The sequence below is a fragment of the Parus major genome, chromosome 14 (assembly GCF_001522545.3).
Source record: "Parus major isolate Abel chromosome 14, Parus_major1.1, whole genome shotgun sequence".
Lineage (NCBI taxonomy): Eukaryota > Metazoa > Chordata > Aves > Passeriformes > Paridae > Parus > Parus major.
In genome coordinates this window covers 11,607,024-11,630,191 of record NC_031783.1, presented here as the reverse complement: position 1 = coordinate 11,630,191, position 23,168 = coordinate 11,607,024, and the positions used below count along the sequence as shown (strand labels likewise).

The following is a 23,168-nucleotide window of genomic DNA, read 5'->3' as shown; positions in this document are numbered from 1 at the left end:
GTGTCTTAAATGCCTATGTATTCTGCTGCAGAATGAATGCATGGTAGTTTCACTATATTTGGACGCCCAGACCATTTTCTCAATTCTCAATCTTCTCAGGTATCATTATAGTTAGGTTCAGCTATTTAATTGGTAACTTACCTGTTTTATTTGGTTTCTTGCACCAGTTGTTGATCAGCAATCACTAAGTCCTTAAGCCCTGCTCCTGCCTAGGTGTCACTGGAAATGTGGCAGTGTGACAGAGCAGGTAAACAGATTTAATGTTCCAGTTTTCAGTGATTAAAACCAGGGGGACAGTGATGGTCTATAAGAGAAACTAAACACACCTAAAAGATGTGTGGTGCAGTTGTGTCTATATTCTTTTATTTCTATCAGTATCAAGATGAGAGCCCCTCCTCTCTCTGTCTAGAAGACACACTATATATGTAATGTTTTGAGATATTTCTGTCTTTCTCTGTTACAGGGAGCTGAGCAATGGCTATTGGAAACAAACCTGTGAGCTTTTCTTTAAAGTTAATATATTTAGAAAAAAACACCATCTAACTCTAAAGTTTGATATTTTTTGTGCCAGTTTGAGGTTACCCATTTAAGAGAGATAATGTAAATGACAATTTGGATGGCAAATGAAAGTACAAAATTATTTTCTCTTGCATTTGTTTGAGGTAGGTTTGCAGGTCTGAAGGTTTACAGGAGTGTGGGATTGTTTCTAAGGTTGCATTAGTACTTTTTAGTTGGAAATTATTTCTATCACCATCCATAATATCTGGCTTGGGGAATCACAGCCTTTTGTGTTTATTGTTTTTTTTAAATTTTTTTTTTCCCATTAATTCAGACAATCACTGTATTGAAAGGGAAAATATCAGAGCTGCAGTGGAATATAATGAACCAAGAGATGCAGATGACAAGCCAAGATTCTCAGAAGCAGGAACTGATGGAGCAGCTGGATGTTGAAAAAAAGTAAGCAAGGGATGAATGACTGTAGGGAAAAAAAGACAAACAGAACTTCAGTCTTGTGCAGCTGTCATCACTCAGAAAACCTTCAACAGCGTTTGATTTCTGCTCTTCAAAGAAGTTCTTTGATCTGGGTGTGCAGGTTGTAACTGTTGTTTGAAACCATCTCTGAGGTGCAATTTTAATTGTACCTTGAGGAAAAAAACCCCACAAACTCGAGCTTTAAGTCTCACTGATATTCTGTGTTCCTGGTGGAGAGTTAACAGAAGGCATGTAAGTGGGAAAGGCTGAGCTGAACTTCATAGACTGAACAGAGCAAAAATATCAAACCTTAAATCATAGTGGAGGGGTAGTTGAAAGTTACGAGTATGTTTTTCCTTGCTTACTAACCTCAGCTCTTCGGTTTCAAAGTTGTGAAGTTTTGTTCACTCTGTGTATTTGTTGTTCTCAGAGTTAAAGTGGCTTGATTTTTTTGTATTTTTCTCAATATCCTTATTTTTATTAAAATGAATGGGTATTTTTGTCTCTAAATTAGAGGAAGCTGATAAGAGCACAAGACTGAAAGAGAAAATGAGTAACATTTAGTTTATTGGTGCAGTTTGACTCTGTTGGTTAGAGGCTTCTGAAGGTGGGTTATTTCTGGTACTTGGTTTCTGGATGCTCAAGTGCCTCTTGTGTCTTCATATGACAGGAAATGGCAGGAGGCAAGTCAGCAAATCCAGACACTGCAAGCAAGCCAGTCCTTACTGACAGAATATGAACAGAAGATTAAGGTAAGAAACTTTGTGACCCATATAAAGCTTTAGATTTTAATTCCTCCAGTGGAGGAAGAGAGCACTGCTTTTTAAAAAACTGGCTGTTGCAGAATAAAAGGTTAGTTTGTCATTTAAGTACCTGAGCTGGTTGCTAGCAAGGGTTGAGCTTGGGTGGACCAGATTATCTACAATTAGCTGTAACATGACACTTTGCCTTTGTTGTATCAACTGATTGAAAAAAAACATACTTTTCTCTATAGAAAAGTGATTTATATTCTTTTGCAGTGCTCTGGAAGAATGCTCTTTTTGGTCTTGTGCCACAGCACAAATTTGCTGTGCAAAAGACTGCTTCTAGAGTGATCTTTTTTCAAATGGTGTGTGATGAGCCCTGCAGCTACAGTTATTTTCTGCTTCCCAGAAAATCCTTCCTCTGCAGTTGTGTTTAGAAAGTGCAATTAATTGTAAAGCTTTCAAAACTATAGTAACTTAAATGTCAATATAGAGATGCTTTTTTAGCACATTGGTTGGCGGGAGTGTATCTTTTTCATTTGTTTTGTCTTTCTGGCAGAGAGTGGAGAGTTACTTTGGTTTGAGCAGTGCTGACAGTGGCATTGCCTTGCTGTAAAACCAACCTGACTGCCAGCAAGAGGAGATGGTCTCTATTGAAATGAAGGGATGGAAAACAGGATATAAATCTGCAACACAGTCCTAAATAATTTGTTTTTTTAGTGGAGAACCCTCCAACGTTTACCATAACATTGAAATGCACATTTGTGTTTCTTTCTGTACCTAATTCTTGCAGGCCATTCAACTCATGCTTCCCTCTGCACTTCATTGATGGAGGCATAGCTGACAAAGAAATCATAGATTTGTTTCAGTTGATAGAAGAGGGTCATTTTAATGAGTAACTGAGGGTTTTTTTTTGTTAAGAACTTGGACTAAGCAAGTATAGAAAGAAGAGACCAGCCCAGGTATTAAAAGTGCAACAAGAGTCATCCCTGCTTTGAGCATTGATTGGACCACATGACCTCCTGAGTTCCCTTCCAACTTCATTCAAGTCCTTGATTTGAGCTTAAAATGCAGAATTCATCTTACAAATTCCAACTTACTCATTGTTGTCCTGTTCCCATCCCATGTTTTCCAGGATCTGGAGCAGAAGCTGTCCCAGCAGGAACATGATGCTCTAATTGTCAAGAACATGAAGACAGAACTGGCTCGTTTCCCAAAAATGGAGCGTGAATTGCGCCAGCTCAGGGAGGAAAACGCCTACTTCAGGTGAAGGAAGGGTTCAGTTGTTGAGGGTTGTGTTCTGTACATGCTACAGCTGCACTGTCTGCACATTTTCATTCCTCTTCAGGGCTTCCACATGGGAAAGCTCAGAAGGAAGTATTTCATATAAATACTGCTTTATGAATTGAGCAGTGCCATGGTGATATCTAGATGAGAGGATCTGACAAGGTCTGAGGAATCTTCTTGAACACAGGAACCTCACACAATGTACACTGATTGTTCTGGGTGGTGATTTTTGTTTGTTAGAGCACAATTCAGTGTTTAAAGGTAGTGATGAACTCCATGCAACTTGAGGAAAGAATTTCCTGTAGGGAAAAGAGGCAGCTGAATGTTTCTTTAATAACTGGTTTTGCTTAGCTATTGTTACCACTGTTTTAAAGGCCTGTTGTTCTGGCATAATGTTTAGAAAGTTTTGTTTAAATTTCTACAGCACTCTGATATAGGGGGGTAGGCTTTCTGGATTGTCAAAGTGGCAATCAGTTTGGAAAACTAAATTAAATGTGATGTGTAATTAGATGTTAAAGTGTTGGAGGTTTTTGTTGTTGTTGTTTCTTTTTTAAAAATTACATAAGTCATCTTGCCAGCTTTTTCTTTTTTAAAATTAAGTAATTTTCCTACGTTTTGGTCTTGTAATTATTTCATTATAATTTTAAATTGTTTATCTTGGATTTTTTTTCTCATGCTTCTTTTCTACACTGAAACATACCAACAGATTAAAGGTCATTTGTTTTTGTACAGTTTTATTTCACCCTTGTGCACCTCTATTGAGGTAAAACCAAGCAGTGCTCCAAAGCCCAGGTCTGTACTGCTTGCTGTGTTCCAGCCAGACTGAAAAGCAGAGTTTGGAGTCTTGTGTTACCCTTGTTTTGACAAATACAGACACAAAGTTTCAGCTTGTTTTGGCATAATTAGGATGGTATTTAAAGTAGAAAAAAAATAATTTCAATAAAATTGAATTTTTTTTTTTTGTAGCAGTGGCTTTGCAGTGAAGGTTATAGAAGTGAGGCAGTTGGATGTCATGATTCCCTTGGGATTCCTGTATATCTGAAAGTTCCTGAAGAGGAATTGAGTTGCATGAATCTATAGTAATTGTCTCTCTCTCCACCACAGGGAAATGAAAGAAAACAATGGTTTGCTTAAAGAGGAAGTGGAAGGTCTCCAAAGAAAACTGGAACGCTATGAGAAAGTCCAAGCACAGCTAGTGACTATGGAATTGGAAAATGAGGTGAGGAGCTGGGAACATCTGGTGGATGAGCAGAACAGGAGTTCCCTTTATTGCCTGTCCTGACTTTTAGGCTCTTCCTGTGCTGTGTTACTTGAGACATGATACCTCCTTTAATGGACTTGAACCAGGCATTCCCAAACTGGAAAGTCAGTATGAGGGGAGTTATGGCAAGGAGGGTGTAAAAGGTGAGGGGATATCTGCTGTTCAGCTGGAGATTTTGTGTAAAGAATAATCTCATCATATTGTCTATTTTAACCTTGATATTTCTTTTTCACCTTTGTTTTGCTGGAAAGGCTTTTTCTGGCATCAGGCTCTGTCCAGACATGGTGGTGTTGAGCAGGTGTGTGGTAAGAACCTTGATACCCAGGGCTGCAGAATGACAAACCAAAAGTGCTGGATAGATCAGGAAATCCACAGGAGGAGAAGGAGTGACACTGATTTTGCATGGAGGAATATGAGAAAACTGGAAAGTGAGCTGTTAGAACATGTGTCTAACTCTACTTTTAATCTTTACTTTAGAAACTTCTGGGAAAATTACAAAGCTGGGAGAAACTTGACCAGAGCACTGGCTTAAATATCAGGTAAGTGCTCACAGCTCTGGAGGGAAGACTTTTAAGCCCTTTCCTCTTCTGATTGATCTCTTAAGTGTGTTGGTCATGCTTTCTTTCTGTCCCTTCTTCATGTGGAAGCCCTTCTAGTACATTTTATTATATATGAGAAGAAAATAAGATACACACTTTTTCAAGTAAGTTTGGGAACTAAGAAATATTTTTCTCCAAGTCACTTTGAGGAATGTCTTTGAGGCTGCAGATCAGTTTTGAGTTCTTGAAACTTTTTTTGTGTTGATGGATTTTTGTTTAGTTAGAGATTCCACTTGCTTAATAAGTGAATTTCTAAGAATTTTAGATGCCCAGAGAATAGAATGTATGCTACTTGTGGCAAACTGTTGTAAACATATTTACTTTGAAGTCTGGATATCAAAATTAGCTGCTAGATCATGTTGTGACTTTCTTTCCCATAAGCAGCTGAAGAAATGTTATTTTAGTCGTTTGTCAAACCCACTCCCCAGTTGAGTTTTGTAACACCAGCTGGTCTGTGTGCTGGTACTTAACAGCTCCTCCTGACATCTGGAGCAATGAACCAGATTTTTTAAGGTCCCTGTGTGTGTTCTATAAAATGAGCTGGAAATAGTGGAATTTCTGATCATTTTCTTTTGCTGCAGAAGGTATTCTGTGTCTGTATGAATCTTTTGTGTGCTGTGTTTCAATGCTGTTTTATTTTCTCTAAATATTTACTGTGTTATTACATGAGAGAAGGAAATGTAAAAAATTGCTATGAGCATTTATCACCTTTCACTCTGGGTCAAAGCTGAAACATGAACAGCAGAACATCATCTTGCCAGTTGTTTCTCCATTCCATTCATTCCACTTTCCCAGCCACAGAGCTGTGTCTGCACACTGCTGGGATTGTTTGGAAATGCACATGTGGTTTGGACACATCACTGCTTCATGTAAAAGATACTTATGTTTCAACTTGGGAAAGCTCCCTTAATTTTCTAAGTGTTTTCTGTTTAATGAGGATAACAAACCTTTTCCAGAGGCCTGCTGGTAGGTAGCATGCTTGAGGTTCTCTCCTGCATTTGATGAGGATCCATACATTTAGATGAAGATGGAATTATGCTAAGTCTCTTATGGTAAGGTATAGACAGAAATTGTAGGAATCCTTTTCACAAAACCTTTGAGTAAAAGCTTTTTACTTACCTCAAGCTGTTAAAGGTTTAACGAGGTAATTTCACAGTGGGAGAGAAATGGAACCAAGTGATTCTGCCTGTTGAAGTCTAATAACTCCTTCATTTAAAATCAGAATATTCACTGTGAAGTGCTAGTTTTGTGATTGGGCCATATTGTTTAGTGCTATTAATGGCACCTTCTAGAGAAAGGGGAATTGCTCTTGAGAAAGATCATCTTTTCATGCAATTGGAGCAAGTGGGACTGGATGATTTCCCTCTCCCTCCCTTACTGTTCTTTTTTTTTTTCTTGCTCAGACTTCTTACAGCATGAATTACATTAATTTTTGGTGAGAGTGAGGAGGATGGTGAGAGATCATTGTCCTGGTTGGATCCTGGAGAATGCTGTTGGTGAAAGTTTGAGAGGAGTTAATTGCCCATCTCATAGTAGAAAAGAAACAGGAACAATTTGGCTGATTGTCCCAAAGAGCCAGAGCAATGTTCTGTTTGCTAATAACTAGATAAGAAAGGGAAAAGGGAATAAATTAGGATTTCTCTTCTTTTCTTATCAGGTTCTTCATTGGTGCAGAGGATGTAAAGGAAGTGCAATGCAGAGTGTGGCATTTTAGGAGAGGATGATTTTTCATTTCCTCCAGCACTTCCACAGGGCTTGTTCAGTGTCTGCTCTCAGTGGTTTCTGTTCACTGATTGCCTGCTCCCAGCAGGCTTTTTGTCAGATTGGCTTATGATCAGCCCTTGCAGTGTAATTTTATGTAATAATACTTGGGAAGGAGGTGCAGCTTTCAGGAGTGTGGTGGTAATCCAACTGTTTTTAGTACTGGTCGCTTTTTGGTGACAATGGGAGAGTGTTTATAATGCTTCACCTTGTGGGGGGAAACAAGTTCATTAACAGTTGACTCTGGCTAATCTTATGTTTGCTTGTTCTGAATTCCACTTGTAAGCTCCTGGGCTTTTCTCTCTTCATAAACAGTGGAAATAAAGACAGCTGTGGCTCTGTAGCAGAATATCCCTGTGCTGTACAGTAGCTAGATAATAAAATAGTACACATCATATGTGTTATATATAGTTCATGTGTACACATTATAAATTGGTGTAATCTTTCTTGTGTTCCATTATGTGTCCTTTGGATCCTATTGTGTCTGTTACTGTTATGCTGCCAGGGATTTTCATAAATTTGTCATGTGTTGCTCTGACTTGATATTTCTGCTGTAGAACTGGTTTCAGTTGTAGAGGGGAAAATCCACAAAATGTTAAATTCTTGCTCTGTGAGTAAAAAGTCTTATTTTGGAGTGCAAAATATATGTATATGTGTATATATATATACACATATATAAGTTCTATAGCTGTCCTACGGAAGGACACAGCTTTTTTAGGACTGTTATTAGGAAAGGGTTGTGTTGAGAAAGAAAACTTCTCATACTCTGTCTCTCCAGGATGTGCTGATGTAGTTTCTATTTCTTCAAAATCCAGTATTTGAGTAATTGAGTTGACCATCTTCACTGACAAACCATGTTAGTCGTGACACACTCGGTTCTTTTTTCAACATTGGACTTTTTGCTTAGAGATATTTTCCAGGCAGTTCCTGTACTGCTATTAAACCTATAATCTATTTGAATAGAAAAATACTTGGGGGAGGGAGATTTTTTGTGACAAGTGACTTTATTTGGGTGACAAAGCACAGAGCTCCCACGAGATGGCGCCCGCTCTCCTGCAGGGGAAGGAACGGGATCATTCCAGCCTGGGATTCAGCCCGGTGTGAATCCATCAGCCTTGGGAAGGGGCAGCTGCTCTCAGGAAAACTCGTCATTGCTGCCGGCAGAACTTTTAAACTCTCTTCAGTGCTGCCTGCATGCAGTCACCGTCTCCTTGCCCACTACTCCAGGCTGTAAATTGGTGTGAAAATGGTTTGTGCAGATTTCTCTAGTGGAATATGAAACAGTGTTTTTCTAACTGGCTTTGTAAACCTCATGTTTACACCACATATTCTTAATTTTGTCTTGTTTAATAGGAGTTCTTCACAACCTGGTTCTTTTCTCCCCACCCCAAGTCTTAGAATTGCATTCTCAGAGCAGCGCTGTTGTTGTTCTGCCTTTCCCTTCTGCAGCATGTAGAGGATGCCCAAATAAAAAATGAAGATACTTGTTCTGTGAGCTATTAATCTAAATAAGCCTCTTTTGCTGCTGTTTGTCTGTGTTTGGTTGATATTGTTTTTGTCCTCTAATGAATTAGGCAAGCGATTTGCTGTCCATAAATAGATATACCCTGGAGTACTGAGTGATGCACAAAGATGTGCATCAGGTATTTGTTAAAGCTGAGGCAGTAAATCAGATACTGAAGGTACTGATAGCCACTGATAGCAGCTGACAAGGTTTAATGCTAAATTTGTCTTTGTGTTATTCCATAAGTGGCAGAAGATTGCAAGTTTTGGAAGGTTGGAGTTTGGCTGAAGTTATACAAGTGGGTGAAGATTGCCAGGTGTGCCACAAACAGCTCACAGGCCAGGCCAGGCCTGCCAAGGGAAGTGCCTGTTTGGCAGGAATTTGGGCCAATGCTGAGGGACCATTTTCCCTTGGTGGAGCTGCCAGCTGCAGACAGCAGACACTGATCTGCTGACCTGTCGCCTCCAGCCAAAGAAGTGAACCTGGGAATGCTGACCTGGTTTTCTTTCTGAAACATCTGTGAGCTGGCTGGCTGACAAATCTTGGGGACTAACTTCCTGCAGTGTCTGAGACCAATTAAGAAGAGGAGATAGTGTGAATGTGTATGCATTTCCTCTCTAAGAAAGGGTTTAATTAAGTGGCAAGCATCTCTATTTAGTACAGTGGTTTGCACAGTTGTAATTCATAATTACCCAGGTGCTACACTCAGTACGGGAAGTCCTTCTATGCACATTCTGCTTTTGGAGCTGGGGGAAGGGAGGAGAGAGGGAGGGAAAGGGGAATCGGATTTCTTGATTCTGCATTTAGTGGTGGATTAGTGCTCTTTTTTTTCAGTGAATAGAAGAAAAAGGAGAATATTGGAGTTCTCTACTTTCCTTTTTGAATCTTGATTAACTATGCTTAGCTACTGTGCACTCTTTTCCATCCAAGGCATTGAATATCTTTGCAGTAGTGAATGAAGCTCATAATCTTTTCCTTTCTCACAAGGTAGTAATTTGTCTTTCTCTGAATGTCCATTATGAGTAAGTGGTTACTGGTTTAAAAAAAAAATCTGTTGACAGATACACAAAGTAGTGCATGTTGAAATAATTTGAATTACTCATGTTACTCTGGACACTTAATTAACTGCAACCAATCAAGACAAGACTGGGGGTTATTGTTGCTGGTTCCAGTATTGCCATAATTCTGGTATGATCATTCCATAGTGGAGCAAATATTTATATGGGATAGCCTATTGTAGCCCTATGGTCTTTTGTCACCAAGCAAGAATTCAGTTTAATTAAAAGCATTTGGTGTTGGCTGGCTGCCCTCTGTAACTGTACCACTGCCCTGAACTACATTGCTAATTTCTCTGTTGGAAGGTGAGAAATTTGGTTTGTCTGGGTTGGCCATTGGTGGCCCCCAATTTAAGAGCTGTTTCCTTAACTGGAGGAGAAAATTAGGATTAGCATAATAGGAGGATATTGAAGCTTCATGTTCTACGTCTTCAGTTTTTCATAAATAGTTGTAATTTATGATCTGTGAACAGACTGAAATTTGCATGACTGCTGTTTACAAGATTCCCAGTGTAAAACAAACTGTCTCCTCACAGTGGGAATTCCCAGGGCACCCAGTAGGGAGATAAATACTGTGTAGGGGGAGCAAGTAATTAAAAACCACCACAAACAAGCACCAAAAAGCACTGCGCTTTTTATAGACACTTTTATAGTTATGAGGTCTCAGCTTACCTCATGGATGGATTATCTGCTGTTGTCCTGTACAGGCACAGTACTGCATTTTACTGTTAATTTTTTGCCTTCTATTGAAGGTGAAGGTTTGGGAAATGCTAAAGAATTCACTCTCTGAAGAGGGCCAATGTATGCAGGTTGCTAATATTCCCCCAAATCCCTCGGAATAGGGTTTTCTCCTGGCTTCTGCACAGGGATTAATATTGACTGAATTTCCCTTGCATTGTTCTGCCAGGATGAGTTAGTCCCAGTTTAGAGCAGCTGTGCCTTTCCTGTCTCACCTGGGACTTCTGACTCCAGTCTCTGTCTTAAAATATTCTGTTCCTGCGTGGTACCTTCTGGTTCTGTGAACTCTCTATCTGGAAGAGGTGTCCCTGCAGAGCAAAAAGCAATATAGAGTGGGAAACAGCAATCCCATTCCTGATCTGTTCCCTCATCAGGTCTCCTGTGTTGGTGCATGAATAGTTGTGCTGTTCCAAAGCAGGGCAGGGGACGTTGCAGTGAGCAGCCAGGGCTGGAAGGGATGATGAGGGTAATCATTGTGTTTATATAGAAATAAAGGTTACGTGCTCAGTGTTTGTAGGACTTGGCATGTGTGAAAGATGAAAGCGCTGCCTCAGCTGTGTTTAACAGCTCTTGAGGGGGAAGTGCCTGAACAGTTCCAAAGGGCATCTTTGGCTTTAGAGTGAGGTACAAGTTTAAAGAGAAAACTATTTATGGATGTCTTAAACCAATTGTGTGTGTGCTGAAGCCATCAGTTTTTACATAGAGAAGTCTTGGAGGAAGCTGTCATTCGTTGAATGTGACCTGCAGCATATGCTGGAGTATTGCTCTAAGCTCTTTTGTTCTTCATTATTCTGTTCTCTTGTTTTAAAATGTACATTATTCTTCACTTTCTATGCTGCCTTAGGTTTTAGCTTTCCATGACAGAATACTTACTGTGCCTCGTGGGGAGAAAATGCTCCTTTGTAATCTCAAATTTTGAAGCTCCAGGCTTCAGAGCAGTCAGATGCAGTTTTAGGAAACTTCAGTCCATGTTTAGGTGTTGGGAGTAATGCATTTAAATGTGATGCTTGGAAGTGTGGTGTCAAATCTGTGCTTTAACCAGAGTTTAGTTTTCTCCTATTCTCTTGGGGTTTATCCACTTAGTTTTAATAAAGCAACCACGTTTCATAGATATATTTAAGTGTTGTAGGTCTGTGTTTTACAGTTCTTCACTGAAATGCTTGTCAAAACTTCCTGCCAGACTTTCCTATCTGATACTAATTTTCTCCAAAGAGTGCAGTATTATCTCTGATGTTCAAAAATATTTGTGTTCTTTGTCCTTTGCTATTAATGCTTTTATTTCCATTTGAATATATCAGAGTAGTAAGTCTGGAGGCTAAAGGAGAGACAGGAAGAGTGTAAAATTAAACGGATGAGCACCTGACATTGAGGCAGAGCAAGGCTGTAATGTATAATCAGATAATCAGAGTGAGAAGTAAGCAAGCTCAGATCAAAAATATATCTGTCCTTGCTTTGCATTTCAAAGCTCTGGGAGCAGTTCAAGAGATTGTCTTCCCAGGATCACAGATCTGGCATTCTGGAGACAGAAAAAGCTGTTAAGCAATAGTTTAGCACACGGTCCGTCTTTGGTGAAGGATGATTTGAGGAACTTCAGCAGCTGGAATGCAAGAATTGTGTGGAGGGTAATTCAGAAATGTGTGCTGGTGTTGTCTGCTCCATAGCTGGTGTTTCATTTGCCATGGGGGCTCACCAGTCAGACACTGCATTTTGGGCTGCTGCTGTATTTTTGCCAGTGTTGTTTGTCACTGTTGGAAAACAGTTGGGTAGAAGTTGCTTGGCTCCTTGCAGCATGTAGTGACCCATGTTATGTGTAAATGGCTTGAACTTCACTGCTCACTCTGCTGTGAAGGAGAAGCTTTCAAAAATACAGACACTTACAAAGAGCTACTTTCATTGCATTAGGCAGCCCTGTTTGCCTTAAAGTGAAATTATCATTTAAATAGCAGAGACTAATCAGCAAGGGGATGGTTTGCTCCTGTCAGACAGCTCAAATGCTTGTGCTTGATTTTTATTCAGCCTATCATTTGATCGTTTCCAAAAACCCAATAACCACTATAATCTCCAGCTCAGTTTTAATTTTACCTTTCCATTTTAGCATCTTTCAGTATTTCAGCTCTAAATTTTAAGCTGGGGATGTTGACGTGCTCTGCCTCCCCTCTCCCTTAGATGTGCAGTGCATTATCCCTCACTTACCCCCAAAGTTTTGGTTTTGCAGGGAAACTTTTTAACAAAAATGCACACCCTGTACATGCATATTGAGATGGCTTTGTTTTAGCATAGCAATGTCTTTTTCAGAACTCTCCTCTAAATGCAGAGGCCTTTTATGAACAAAAGCAAAACAAAATTCTTCAGTAAGGATTCAAACTCCTGTATGCTGCTCCCCTGTACTCCTGGGCATGGCCTTTAGCTACAGGGCAAGGAATCTCCCTTCTTCATTGGATCAAGGAATACCAAGATGGATTGTACCAGACTGATGTAACAGCTTTCTTTGTCTAGAGAATTGATTATCTTATCAAATAAATCACAATAAATCTTATTTCTTTGAACTTCACTGAAACAGGAACTGCTTGGGAAAGTATAAACCACGGGGGAGAAGATGGAAATTAATAGAAGAATTGTAGGGTGTATAGGAATTATTTAAGCAGGGATAGATTCAGTATTGTTGCAAGGAAAATGCAAGGATAAGTAGAATTCCTCAAAGATTAGCCTTAGGATCTGCTTTATTTAGTATTTCTATTAATGGTTTTGGTGCAAAAATTTGGTGTGTGCTGATAACACTTGGCTAATGATGCCAAGTTCAGAGGATTCATAAATACACAAAAGCTGGATATGCGGAACTGAATGACCCTAAGGATTAGAGTGCAGAAATGGGACAAAATTCAGTGAAACAAAGCACAATGCTCCATGGAATTGGGAGCTGAATGCAAACTTCTTTTGGAAAATGGAGCACATGCAGTGGCAAGGGCCAGAAGGGCTGTGTGCTTGTTACAAAGGCTGTTCATTCTCACACAGGGGATGCACCAGGAGAAAAATTGCCACGGAGGTGAAAGTGTTCAAGTGGCCTGGGAGATGCTTCTCAGAGTTGTGGTCACCCAGTGTGGAGGAAGATAGTGAGGGATGCAGAAAGTGGCTGCTGGAAGGAGCCTGGGAGCCCACTGAGTGTTGAATGGAACAGCCTCTGGCAGAGTCTGGTGGGAGATGTAATTGCTGCCAGGAAATTCATGGATAGAAGGGAGGAGAAGGAAGGGGGATCCATTCTGGTGAGAAAAGGAACCAGCTGTCCTTAAGACTTGTGCTGGTATTTAAATCAAATTGCTGTAACCCTGCCACGAATGCAGTTATCAGGAGATTGACTCCACTGGAAGCTGCCTTCAGAACTTTAGTCTTTCTAAAATTAACAAAGGTATCCAAATTACTGGTCCACAGTGCAATGGGAGAGAAGAGTTCATAATAGCAAAGGACTAGACAGGGCCTAAACTAGAAGGTTCTTTTCAGTCCCATTTTCATTTGAATGTGTATGTGCCAATCTGTAAACACGGGGATGTACTCAAGAACAGGCAGAGGGGACAGTACATTTTAGTTTGGAATTGTAGGCTTTATTTAGTACCAGGGTTCTGAAAACTGGAGGTGGGGGTTAGTCAGTAAAAGCAGATCATGTCCATTTTTCTGCCCATGCAGAACAAAACCTGTGGACAGGAACATGAAGTGTGAGAGCAGCTGACCTTTGTTCATGTTGAGAAATAAACAGTTGGCTGAAAAATGCACTGAACTATTAAGAAGAGCTTATCTGTCAGTGCTGATAAGACCAAAATATGATTTGTATAGTTGGAGAAGCTTTTCTGAGTGTGTTTGGTGCAGGTTATCTTGATGGTGTTTTGAGAGTGACTCACTCCCGGTTAGTGCTTAACCTCATCAGTGCCTAGAGCACAGATTCCTGCTTCTCAGGGTAGCTGGGAAGGCTTTAATCATCTGTCTTTGGTTTGTCATCAGTGCAGTGAGGAGTTCTATGTTGGATTGGCCAGGAAAGGTCTAATTTTCAGTTTTAATTGTATCTAGCATAGCAACATCAGCGTGGGGAAGGAGGAACATTACAGTACTTCAGTTTTTTAGCATTGTTAAATGCTCCTGCCCTGACAAGCTTGCTTACATGTCCTGTGAAGATATTATGTAAGCTTTGTCCTGAAGCTCCAATCTGACCTCCCTTGGGACCATTTTCCCAGCGAATATTTTTGATGAAAGCCTATCTTTACCTGGGTTATATTCTCTTTCCTCACAAGCTACTTTATTAAAGGGAATATTCTTGCAAATATACCTTTGTCCATGCATTGCTTGGAGAGAGAAAAATGAATGTGGCTTGGAGTAGCAAAAGCACAGCACAATATTTTCAAACATTTTTTAAAGTTGAAATTTCAAGTTCAGCACAGTGAACTTGAAATGTTAGTGAGTTAAAAGATTAATGTGATAAGTGCCTCAAGGTTCTCTTGAACTAGCTGTGATTATGTAAGTGTTGTTTGTTATTTCAAAATATCTCATAGCATGGAAATGAGCATGGTGGATTGGATTATTTACTCATCCATTTCTGGTCAGTGTCAGTGCTATCTTGGGCTAGATATAAAAATCCAGAGTAACATGCAAGACCTGAAGCAGATTTTTTTTTTAATAAAAAGTGTGAAAACTCATCAGTATGAATTTTAAATAAGCATAATGATTTTTAGTTGGTGCCCTCCATCCCTTTTAGAAAGAAAAGACTTGCACTTTGGAGCTATTACGTGTTATGTGCATATAGTAAATGGAAAAATGTTTGGCTTTCAGCTATAATCTTTCTTATTTGAAACAATATTCAACAAAGTTGTAAGGTATTAGAAATGAACTTCCTAAATTGTTGCTGTTTTCATAAATGATGCCTTTTTCTGTTTGAGACAAGATGAAAAGTGTTTTTGTCTTAACCTACAAAACCCACAGCCTGAAGTGAGCTGCCTGAATGAGAGCAAACACTGCATTGGGCTGGCAAGAGCACTGGGGCTGGGATAATTGGAAAGATTCCCATTTTGGAAGCAAAGATGGGAGGTGTTGGAGGTCCCTGTGTTTAGTGAACACCCAGAATCAGTGTCTGGGGGTTGTTTTCAAAAAGTGCTGACCTGCATACCTGAAATAAGAGCTCAGGGCTCCTGCTTTCAAATGCAGCTCTCAGTGGGGTTGGAGCAGCTTGTAGGAAATGGAGCCAGGCCTGCTCAGCAGAAAGGAGATAAAAAATGCCAACTGTCCCACTTAGCCAAGGCAGGTAAGAGGTGGAGGTGCATCTCTTCCACTGATGTGAAATTCTAGGAGTACATTGGCAAAGCTTTATTTTTTCAAATAGACATTCTGCAAATATTTTGGTCATCATCTTGCAACAAAATGTTTTTTTTCTAATGAAGTCACGTCCTTCAGAATGGTGTTTGTGCATGGTCCATTGTGAACAGTGTGGTAGAAACCTCTGCAGCAGTGAAGCTGCTCTCAGTTTTTGTTGCCTCTTGCTAAGGCAGGAACAGATCTGTCACAGAGCCTAACCTTCCAACACAGGCAGAGTTTTGGCTTTTCTAGAAATGTTTTGATTGAGATTTTGAGCATCTCTTCTCTGCTTTTTTAGTACCTCTTGGACTCAATCCTTACTCACTTCCTTTCTCTGCATTATTGTCAACTCTCTTGTCAGCAGAGTTAACAATTTCTGTGTCTCTGCAGGGAGTAATGGGCAGCTATTGCAAGAACCATTTTCTGGCACAAGTTGTTCTTGTTGTGATTGCTTTTGAATTCTTATTACTTGTTTAAACTGTCTTCCAGAGATATTCTGATATGAGCAGTGTAGTAAAAGGGAAGATAAATCTTTTGGGTAGGAAGAAATATGAAATTCTGGATTTATTTGAGTTATTCCCTGCTGACCAAGTTGATTTATTTTCCGTTTTAATGAAACAGTCATCCTCTTGCTGTGATACACATCAAGCTCTTCAGTGATGGCTTGAAATCCTGCTAACTTCTCTAAAGAGAGCAAAAACGGGGTATCTGGCTTTGACTGAGAATATGTTCATTATCTGCATCCTCAGCTAGAGAAGTCAGCTGTTCATCCAGTTAACTGGGACAGCTTTTGGGACTACTTCACAGCTCTGCTCTTGGCTCCATTAGAAGATGATGCTTTAACCTAGTTAGGAGTTTTTTGTACTCAGTTTTGCTACTGTGTTTGCAAACGACTTTTGACTCTGTGCTCTTTGTACTCCCAGGGACAAGGCTTTGTGGCTTCAGGTGGTTTTCTGCAAATGCAGCAGCCAAGGTTGATGGCATCAAGCCTATTTTGTGACAAGCCTTTCATTTGGGGCTGATGGTTTCCAGTGTGACTTTGGCAAAGGCATCACCTGCCTTCTGGAGAGCTGGCCCAGTTGTCAAGGTCACACAACACCTTTTGGCTCACCTGTCTGCAAGTACCTGGCAAGGGGAAATGCAATTGGCACTTTGTAATAAGTGATATATTTGCAAGGCTGGTAGAGAGGAAGAGTGAAAAAATGCTCTGAATTATTATTTTTTTTTCTAATTGAGTAGACATAGGTCTTGGGAATGCACGTGCTCCTGCCTGGATGGCTTGTGACAGCTGCTAAAGATAAACATGCTCTTTCTCAATGTCATTTGACTGTAGTTAGATAGTTAAAATAGCTTTTTCTTTTGCAGAAATGTCTGTCTGGTTTTTGTGTTCCATTCTTTTCAGTGGTGGTGTGTCCAGGTCAGCAGATTTTCAGATTTGTGATACCCAGTTGGAAGGGACCTTGAGGTTCTGCCTTTCTTGACAAAGGCCTGGTTCTGGACAAGGTGGCCGAGCACTGGGTCCAGATGAACCTTAAAAGTGTCTAATGTTGGAGGAAAGTTTAACTAAACCCTTAACCAATATACATCATGAAAACCTAAACCAGAATGTCTGAATCTACAACAGAGTTGAGTGTTTACCAGAAGTGAGCACCCTTTCATACTCTGGTACCCATGTGATGTTAATAATTGTCAGAGATATCTGATGTACAGTATAAGAACTGCATTTTTGTGTCTAAGGTTGTAAGGGCTGCGAAATAAATATTTGGCCCTTCAGAATTCAAGTATCAGAAAGCAAAGTTTTAGCATGTGCATCAGTCTGTGGCTTTTGTCAGGGAGAATGGGATGCTTTTGGTATTGAGTTAGGATTCAGTTCTATGGTGTGACTAAATCATTATAGGGAATTTGATGGAACCATATCTGGCAAGAATCTTGCTGACAGCCTCAAGTTTGTACGTGGGTTTTTATAGTTTAAAGGAGCTGTCTCTCACTAGGTTGTTTCTTATAATTTTCTGTGCTTAGTAATTTGGAATTGTTAGGTTTGTATATGCTGTCCCCTGCATTTTCCCTTCTTGCTGTGCCAGGGGAGTGGGGACTTAGCTGAAACAAGAAGGAAATAAGCACCTTCTCCTCCTCCACACACTGCTGTGTCTGTCAGAAGCAGCTCAAGGGCTCAGGTTGTCCTGCTGTTGTGGAGGAGCTGCAGTTCTCTTCTGTCTGAACAATAAGCTTTGTATCTGTTTGTACAGTAATGAACTGCTTTTGTTTCCTTCAGGAACCTGCTCTGCTGTCTGGAGCGTTTCCATTTACAGACAACCCTTGCCAAATTAATTTTATTTAATTATCTCCCAGGGCTAAGCTTGAATACATTTTGTGTTAAATTCACCGTTTCTCCCTCTTCTCAACGAAATGGACTTAATATCCTTGTTAAAATCTGATTAAAACTAAAATTGAGTTTTTTGAAGTCTGATTATCCCATGAAATGGAATTTTTAAACCTAATTATGAATGGATTTGCATACATTCTTAGTGCCATTGAAAAGAAAGTTGAAATAAATTTATTAATGAAATCTTCCTCTGCTGTCTCTTTGGGCCGTGGCGATTGCTGGAGAGTGAGGGAGAAGGAAGGCAGGCGAGAATGAAAACTCCCCCTCTTTTGAAATATACCCTCTCCCCTCCCAATTAATTCCAGAGCTGTTTTGACCCTGTCTCATTTTTATTCCTCCCTGCCACACAGCCCAATTTAGGTAATTGACGTCCTTTCAGAGGGTAACTACACAGTTGAGCTGGTTTCATGTATTTAAAGCCTTTGTGCTTTCTGGAGGGAGGATGTAGTGGGCAACTTTTGTTTCCACTGTGATGTTCTTTCTCTGTTTCCTGAGGTAGCCCTGACACCTAATCAATAGGCATCTCTGGTTTCTCCTTTCTGAGGAGCTGTTTGTTTTAAACCTGCTAAAAAATGGATAGTTTGACAGACTGGGGAATGTGCACATGGAAATTGGTGTTGTTTTATGTAGTTCCCTGGGTTTGCAGCAAAAGGGTTTCTTTGCAGGATGTATTTGAATCTCTCAGTACAGTAATTGTGCCCATCCCTTCAGGATTTTGCCGGTTTTCTCTGGGAAAAGGTGTGCCAGTGAAGGATGTGTCTGCTTGTCTGTCTTGGTGCAGAGGGCAGCAGGATGCCTGTGTTGGTTTCATGTGGAGGCTCCTACTTGTTGAACCTTTCTGTGTGTTATTTGCACTGATTGAGGAGTTCATCTCCTTACATGAAAGGTACAACTTAGAGGTGTGACTTTTTTATTTTTCAGTCAGTCATCCTCTTACCCAGACTTACAAAAAGCTCTTTGCCTGTTTAAGCATTAGTTATAAAATTTTGTAATGGTGTCTTCTCTCTGTAATGTGCTGTGTGCAGATTTATTTTTTCTTGTTAAAAAAATGTAAGTGTGGTAGAAAAAATATGTTTTGGCAGTTCAGAAATCCTGCTCTTGATACATGACTCTGCAAAGAGTAAATGCTCAGCATGTGGCCAAGTGTTCTGTAAGCATTTGCATTTGCAAAGTTGCTTTCAAGTACAGAGGGACTTGTTTTCCATATGCCTTTGTACTTTCGTTTTAATTCTGTCTTTGCACAGGTTTTGTACTAAACATAGTGGAGGTATCAAGTTCTGCAAGAAATGTGGATTTCTGGCACTGTTCCTTTGGGGTGCTTCTGAAGCGGGGAATTCTGTGAGAGAAGCTGTGGCTCAGCAGAGGAAGGAGAGTTGAGCTGAGATTTGAGAATATTTTTAGCTGGCATGTGCTCAGGTTATAAACCAGAATGGTAGAAGCAAATTAAAAATTTTCTTGGTGATGTAACAGGAAAACTTGAGAATTCAGACAAGCTTTGGAGGAAAGCAGCTGACTGAGGGAGCTCTGCACCAGTGACTTCAAGTTACTTTGTGGTTTAATGGCTGCAGCTTTCATTTGTGCTTTCTGAAACTGTTGTCCAAAGACAGGTTTAGCATCTCAGGTACATAATACTGTATAAATAGGACTCCCTTGCAGTATCTTCCCAGTCAAGTTCCAGTGAAATCTGAGGAGTTCAGAATATTTGATGCACCTTTTCTTCAATTGTGGAGCTGTTGTACAAAGCTACAGTCACACCAGCAGGGAGCAGAATCTGGAAGATGAAGATCCTAGAGAAGACAGGAGGTGATCTCCAGGAGGGTAGATGTTTTGAAGACTTTGGGAAGGCTTTTTAATTCTTTTATTCTTGCTTGGTTGGTTCTGTAGCATCCATTTGCTAAAAAAGGAAAGGCAACTGGTTTGTGGTAGTCCTGTATCATACAGCATGATGAAGTGAGATCTTGAAGGTAAATGTGAATGAAAGGAAGGATGTGAAAGTGTATGAATTTCTGTTCTCTTCTGTGGATACATTTCAAACTTTGCCAGTGTTTATCATCTAATCTTAATAGTGCCTCCTCGGTAGCTTCAGGCATTGAAAGTGTTCAAAGCTCAATGGTAGCAGCAAGCCAAGATGATGCCCAAGAGCTCATGACACCAGTGCAGTCCTTACCTGAATCCCAGTCCCAGAAGCTGTGGCAGACACAGGGAAACCACAGTTGGTTTTGGCTGCTCTGAACCCTGTGCTGGATGCAGGTACCTGAGCTGAGTGAGAGTTTTTGAGAGCAAGCTGGCAAAAGGAGAAGAGTAATTGTTGAAATGCCACTGTTTACATCTGTAATGCAATTACACTTGAGCAGTTCCACTTTCTGTGACAAGTCTTAAAGTCTGCTTCTATCTCCTTCTGCCATGAATTATTCATTCCTTATGGATGAGGGTGATTGGGGTTTGGCTTTCACTGGCAGGTTTATTATGCCCACTTAGCTCCAACTGCTTTGGCATGCTCCAAGCCTCAGTTATTTTCCCAGCATTTGTTTTTAGCATTCATTATTTTTAATGTTAAAACTTTTAGACTGTGTAATTCAGCTCTGGTTTTGGGAGTGAGAGTCTAAGGGGATGAAGAGTGTTGGTTTCTTTCTTTTGATTTTCTTTGCAGCAAGCATTGGAAGAGCTTTTTATTTAAATCTGTGCAAATTGCTAAGTCTGAGGGTAACTGCTGTATTATCACCACGTGTCAAAGAACTTGGATGTGTGGCTTGAGAGCTTTGGATGTTAAGGAAATAAAGCAGAATTTCAAAAGGAGGTGGGATTGATGTGCTCTGCCCTTCAGGGAGAGTGGTTGTGAGGGCTGGTGAGATTGGGATATCATAACACAGGGGTGCCACCACCTCTGCATCACCAGTGACACTCTGGGCTCTTCTGTTCTCACAACTTGTGTTGTCTGCTTTGTACTGGGACTGCAGCACTCAGGTCTTGGTGTGTCTCATGTTAGTGATGCCTAGAGCTGATGTGTTAATGGGCTTCCATAAAACTTTCCATTTTAAATGTTATTTGTCCTTCACTTTGAATATTAAATTTTTAGAAACTTTCAAAAAAAAAAGAAAGTATGAGAGAGAATTACTGCATTTGTTTAAAGTTCTGAAAGCTTTTTTTAGCTAAACAGTTCAAAGAGCGCATCTCACTAATCAGAGGAATATTTTTGTGTCCCGGGGGTGGTCACAGTGTTTTAATTGGAACTCAGGCTTCTTTGAAGTCCTTTTTAATCCTCCCTGAGCTGGGGGAGAGGGTTTGAAGACAGCGCTGTAAATCTGAAATTTCTTTGGTTTATTTACATGTGTCTGGGGACGTGTGTAATTCATTTTCCTGGATGAAGCCCGTGGACAGCTGAGTGGGAAATGTGCTTCCTTAAGTGGGGAGGCCTGAGCCAAAGGTGGGGGTTCTGCACAGTGAGCTCATGTGCTCCTGGGTTTGTTAAAACCAGGAACTGAGCAACAGGCGCTGAATGGGAAATGAACTCGGTGGGAAACGATGTGGTAGCTGAACATGAGGCTAGGCTAAGCAAAAAGCTGGGATTTAAACTCATGTTTTAGGATTAACCAATTAGTATGGTGTTGCATACTCATATTTGACTTTTGCTAGTTAGGAAACAAAATATTTAGGAGACAGTGCTTGTGATTGATAGCTTTAATCATCTATTAAATCAGCGTGGGGTTTCATTTTTCTACATTGAACTAGAGATTTTTGGGTGTCCCTAATGATATTACTTAGTCTTTGTGCCTCAGTTTCTAAAATTCAGGCCTTGCTTTGGTCTGATTTCAGGGGATATCTAGTCCTACCTCAGATGATTCATGCACTTCATGTAACTACCACAAACTTCAGTGGCAGCTGCTGCCTTTCTGCCATCGTAATACAAATGCCCCGTGGCTGCTGACAGCACAAGCATTTTCTTTAGGCATTGTCTAATTTTGTTGTTCTGCTGTTGATTTTCATGATAAATGTAATAATTTATCAGCTGTGTTTTCTGTACTTCAGCAAGGCTTTTAACCTCTCACATTTGCTGAAGCTTGGATGTTTTATGTTCTGCTTCTGGCAGAGGTGAGGCATAATCTTTTACTGAATTTGTGTAGTTTTTAATTAATCAAAGCAACATGCTTAACCTCTCTTTTCTATCTGAAAGAATAATTTAAAATTCCAGCTGAACATACAAGAAGTATGCTTTTCATTCTTTCTAAAATTGTTACCATAAATTTACCTGTGACTGTTATTGTATTGATATTAAAAATTCCCAGTTAAAATAACTTTTGCTGTAGCTTAAAGTTGCAATTTAAAGTGGCCATTCCTGCCATGAGATTGAATAGGTATGTGATTGTAATCAGAAGTAAATAAGAATAATATATGGTATGTCAAATCACTTTATACAAAAGCTGCTGAAAATATGGTCCAGACTCTCCCAAGGACCTGTCTCCAGCCATTATTAGTATTTCCTCTTGCTCAAGGTTAGGGGCTTTGTGTTACTGCTGGCTAGTATTTTCAGCTGATAAGAATCTGGGTAAACAACAGGATCAATAAAGATGTTGAAAACAATACAAGGACTTAGGTGAATTAATATTCTGCAAGGATTATCTCAGACAGGTGTCAGAAGAACAAGACCATCAATTCAGTGCTATCTGTAAAAGAGTCAAGTGTACATAAATTGTCAGTAGCCAGCCTTGGCTGCAGCAGGAGCTCTCTTGTCAGACAGGAGCCCTGGCTATCTGGAAAAATGATGTCTCTGTGTTGGTAATTTCCATGGGGGTGGATGTTATGCCAGGACACGTTGGATACATGCAAATTATATTTGTTTTAAGGTTTTGGAGGATTTTTGTGTCTTGTCCCTGTGTCCCACTCTTCCTTCCCTGAGAAGAAGCTGATGGTGTCTATTTCTAGGCCAGTCCATGTCCCTCTTTGAATGTCTTGAAAGTGACCTTGCAGAATGGAACCAGCAGAGGTTTGGTAAAACTGTTTGTTTGCATAGATATTCTTGCCTAATTTAAAAGTTAAGGAGTTAAATATTCTTATTTCAGATCCTTCTGTTGTAACCGGCCCTCCCTGCTGGTCCTCAGCTTGGTGAGGAAAAAATCTCTGAATGAGCTTTTATTCATTGACGTGCAAGTTGGAAGCTTCTGCTTGATCTTCTGGAAGTTTCATTTATTGCCTTGAGTTTTTTTAGCTGTCCAGGGCTCTTTCCCAGTTTTGTATAATCCTGGTAATTGGCCTGGAATGGTTTTCAGGGTTTCTAATGACCCACTGTTGAATGATATCTCTGTGAAAGATACAACATCTGTCTGTTTGGAGTTTCTGATGAACACATCTTTGTATTTCAGTCTGGTTTTCAGATATTAATTTTTTGTTCAGTGCTATTTACAACTATGCAAATGCATTGAAAATCTAAGGGTTCTAACCCACAGGGTTAGAATACATAATTGGTATTCTGCTGTCATTCTGTTCTTTAGATTAGTTTGGTTTGCCCCTACCTTCCTCATGAAGTCTCTTGGCTCCCC

General features: G+C 40.1%; 1 protein-coding gene across 4 annotated transcripts in view; it reads left to right on the top strand.

The window, feature by feature from the left end:
• Window positions 1-23,168, top strand: part of MAD1L1 (mitotic arrest deficient 1 like 1) — a 346,255-nt gene that overhangs the window by 4,949 nt on the left and 318,138 nt on the right. For all 4 annotated transcript variants that reach the window (XM_015643261.1, XM_015643258.1, XM_015643260.3 and 1 more), the window contains exons 5-9: window positions 833-957; window positions 1,643-1,724; window positions 2,851-2,981; window positions 4,107-4,221; window positions 4,741-4,802. In XM_015643261.1, coding sequence (XP_015498747.1) covers window positions 833-957; window positions 1,643-1,724; window positions 2,851-2,981; window positions 4,107-4,221; window positions 4,741-4,802 — 515 coding nt within the window. The remainder of the gene's footprint in view (window positions 1-832; window positions 958-1,642; window positions 1,725-2,850; window positions 2,982-4,106; window positions 4,222-4,740; window positions 4,803-23,168) is intronic.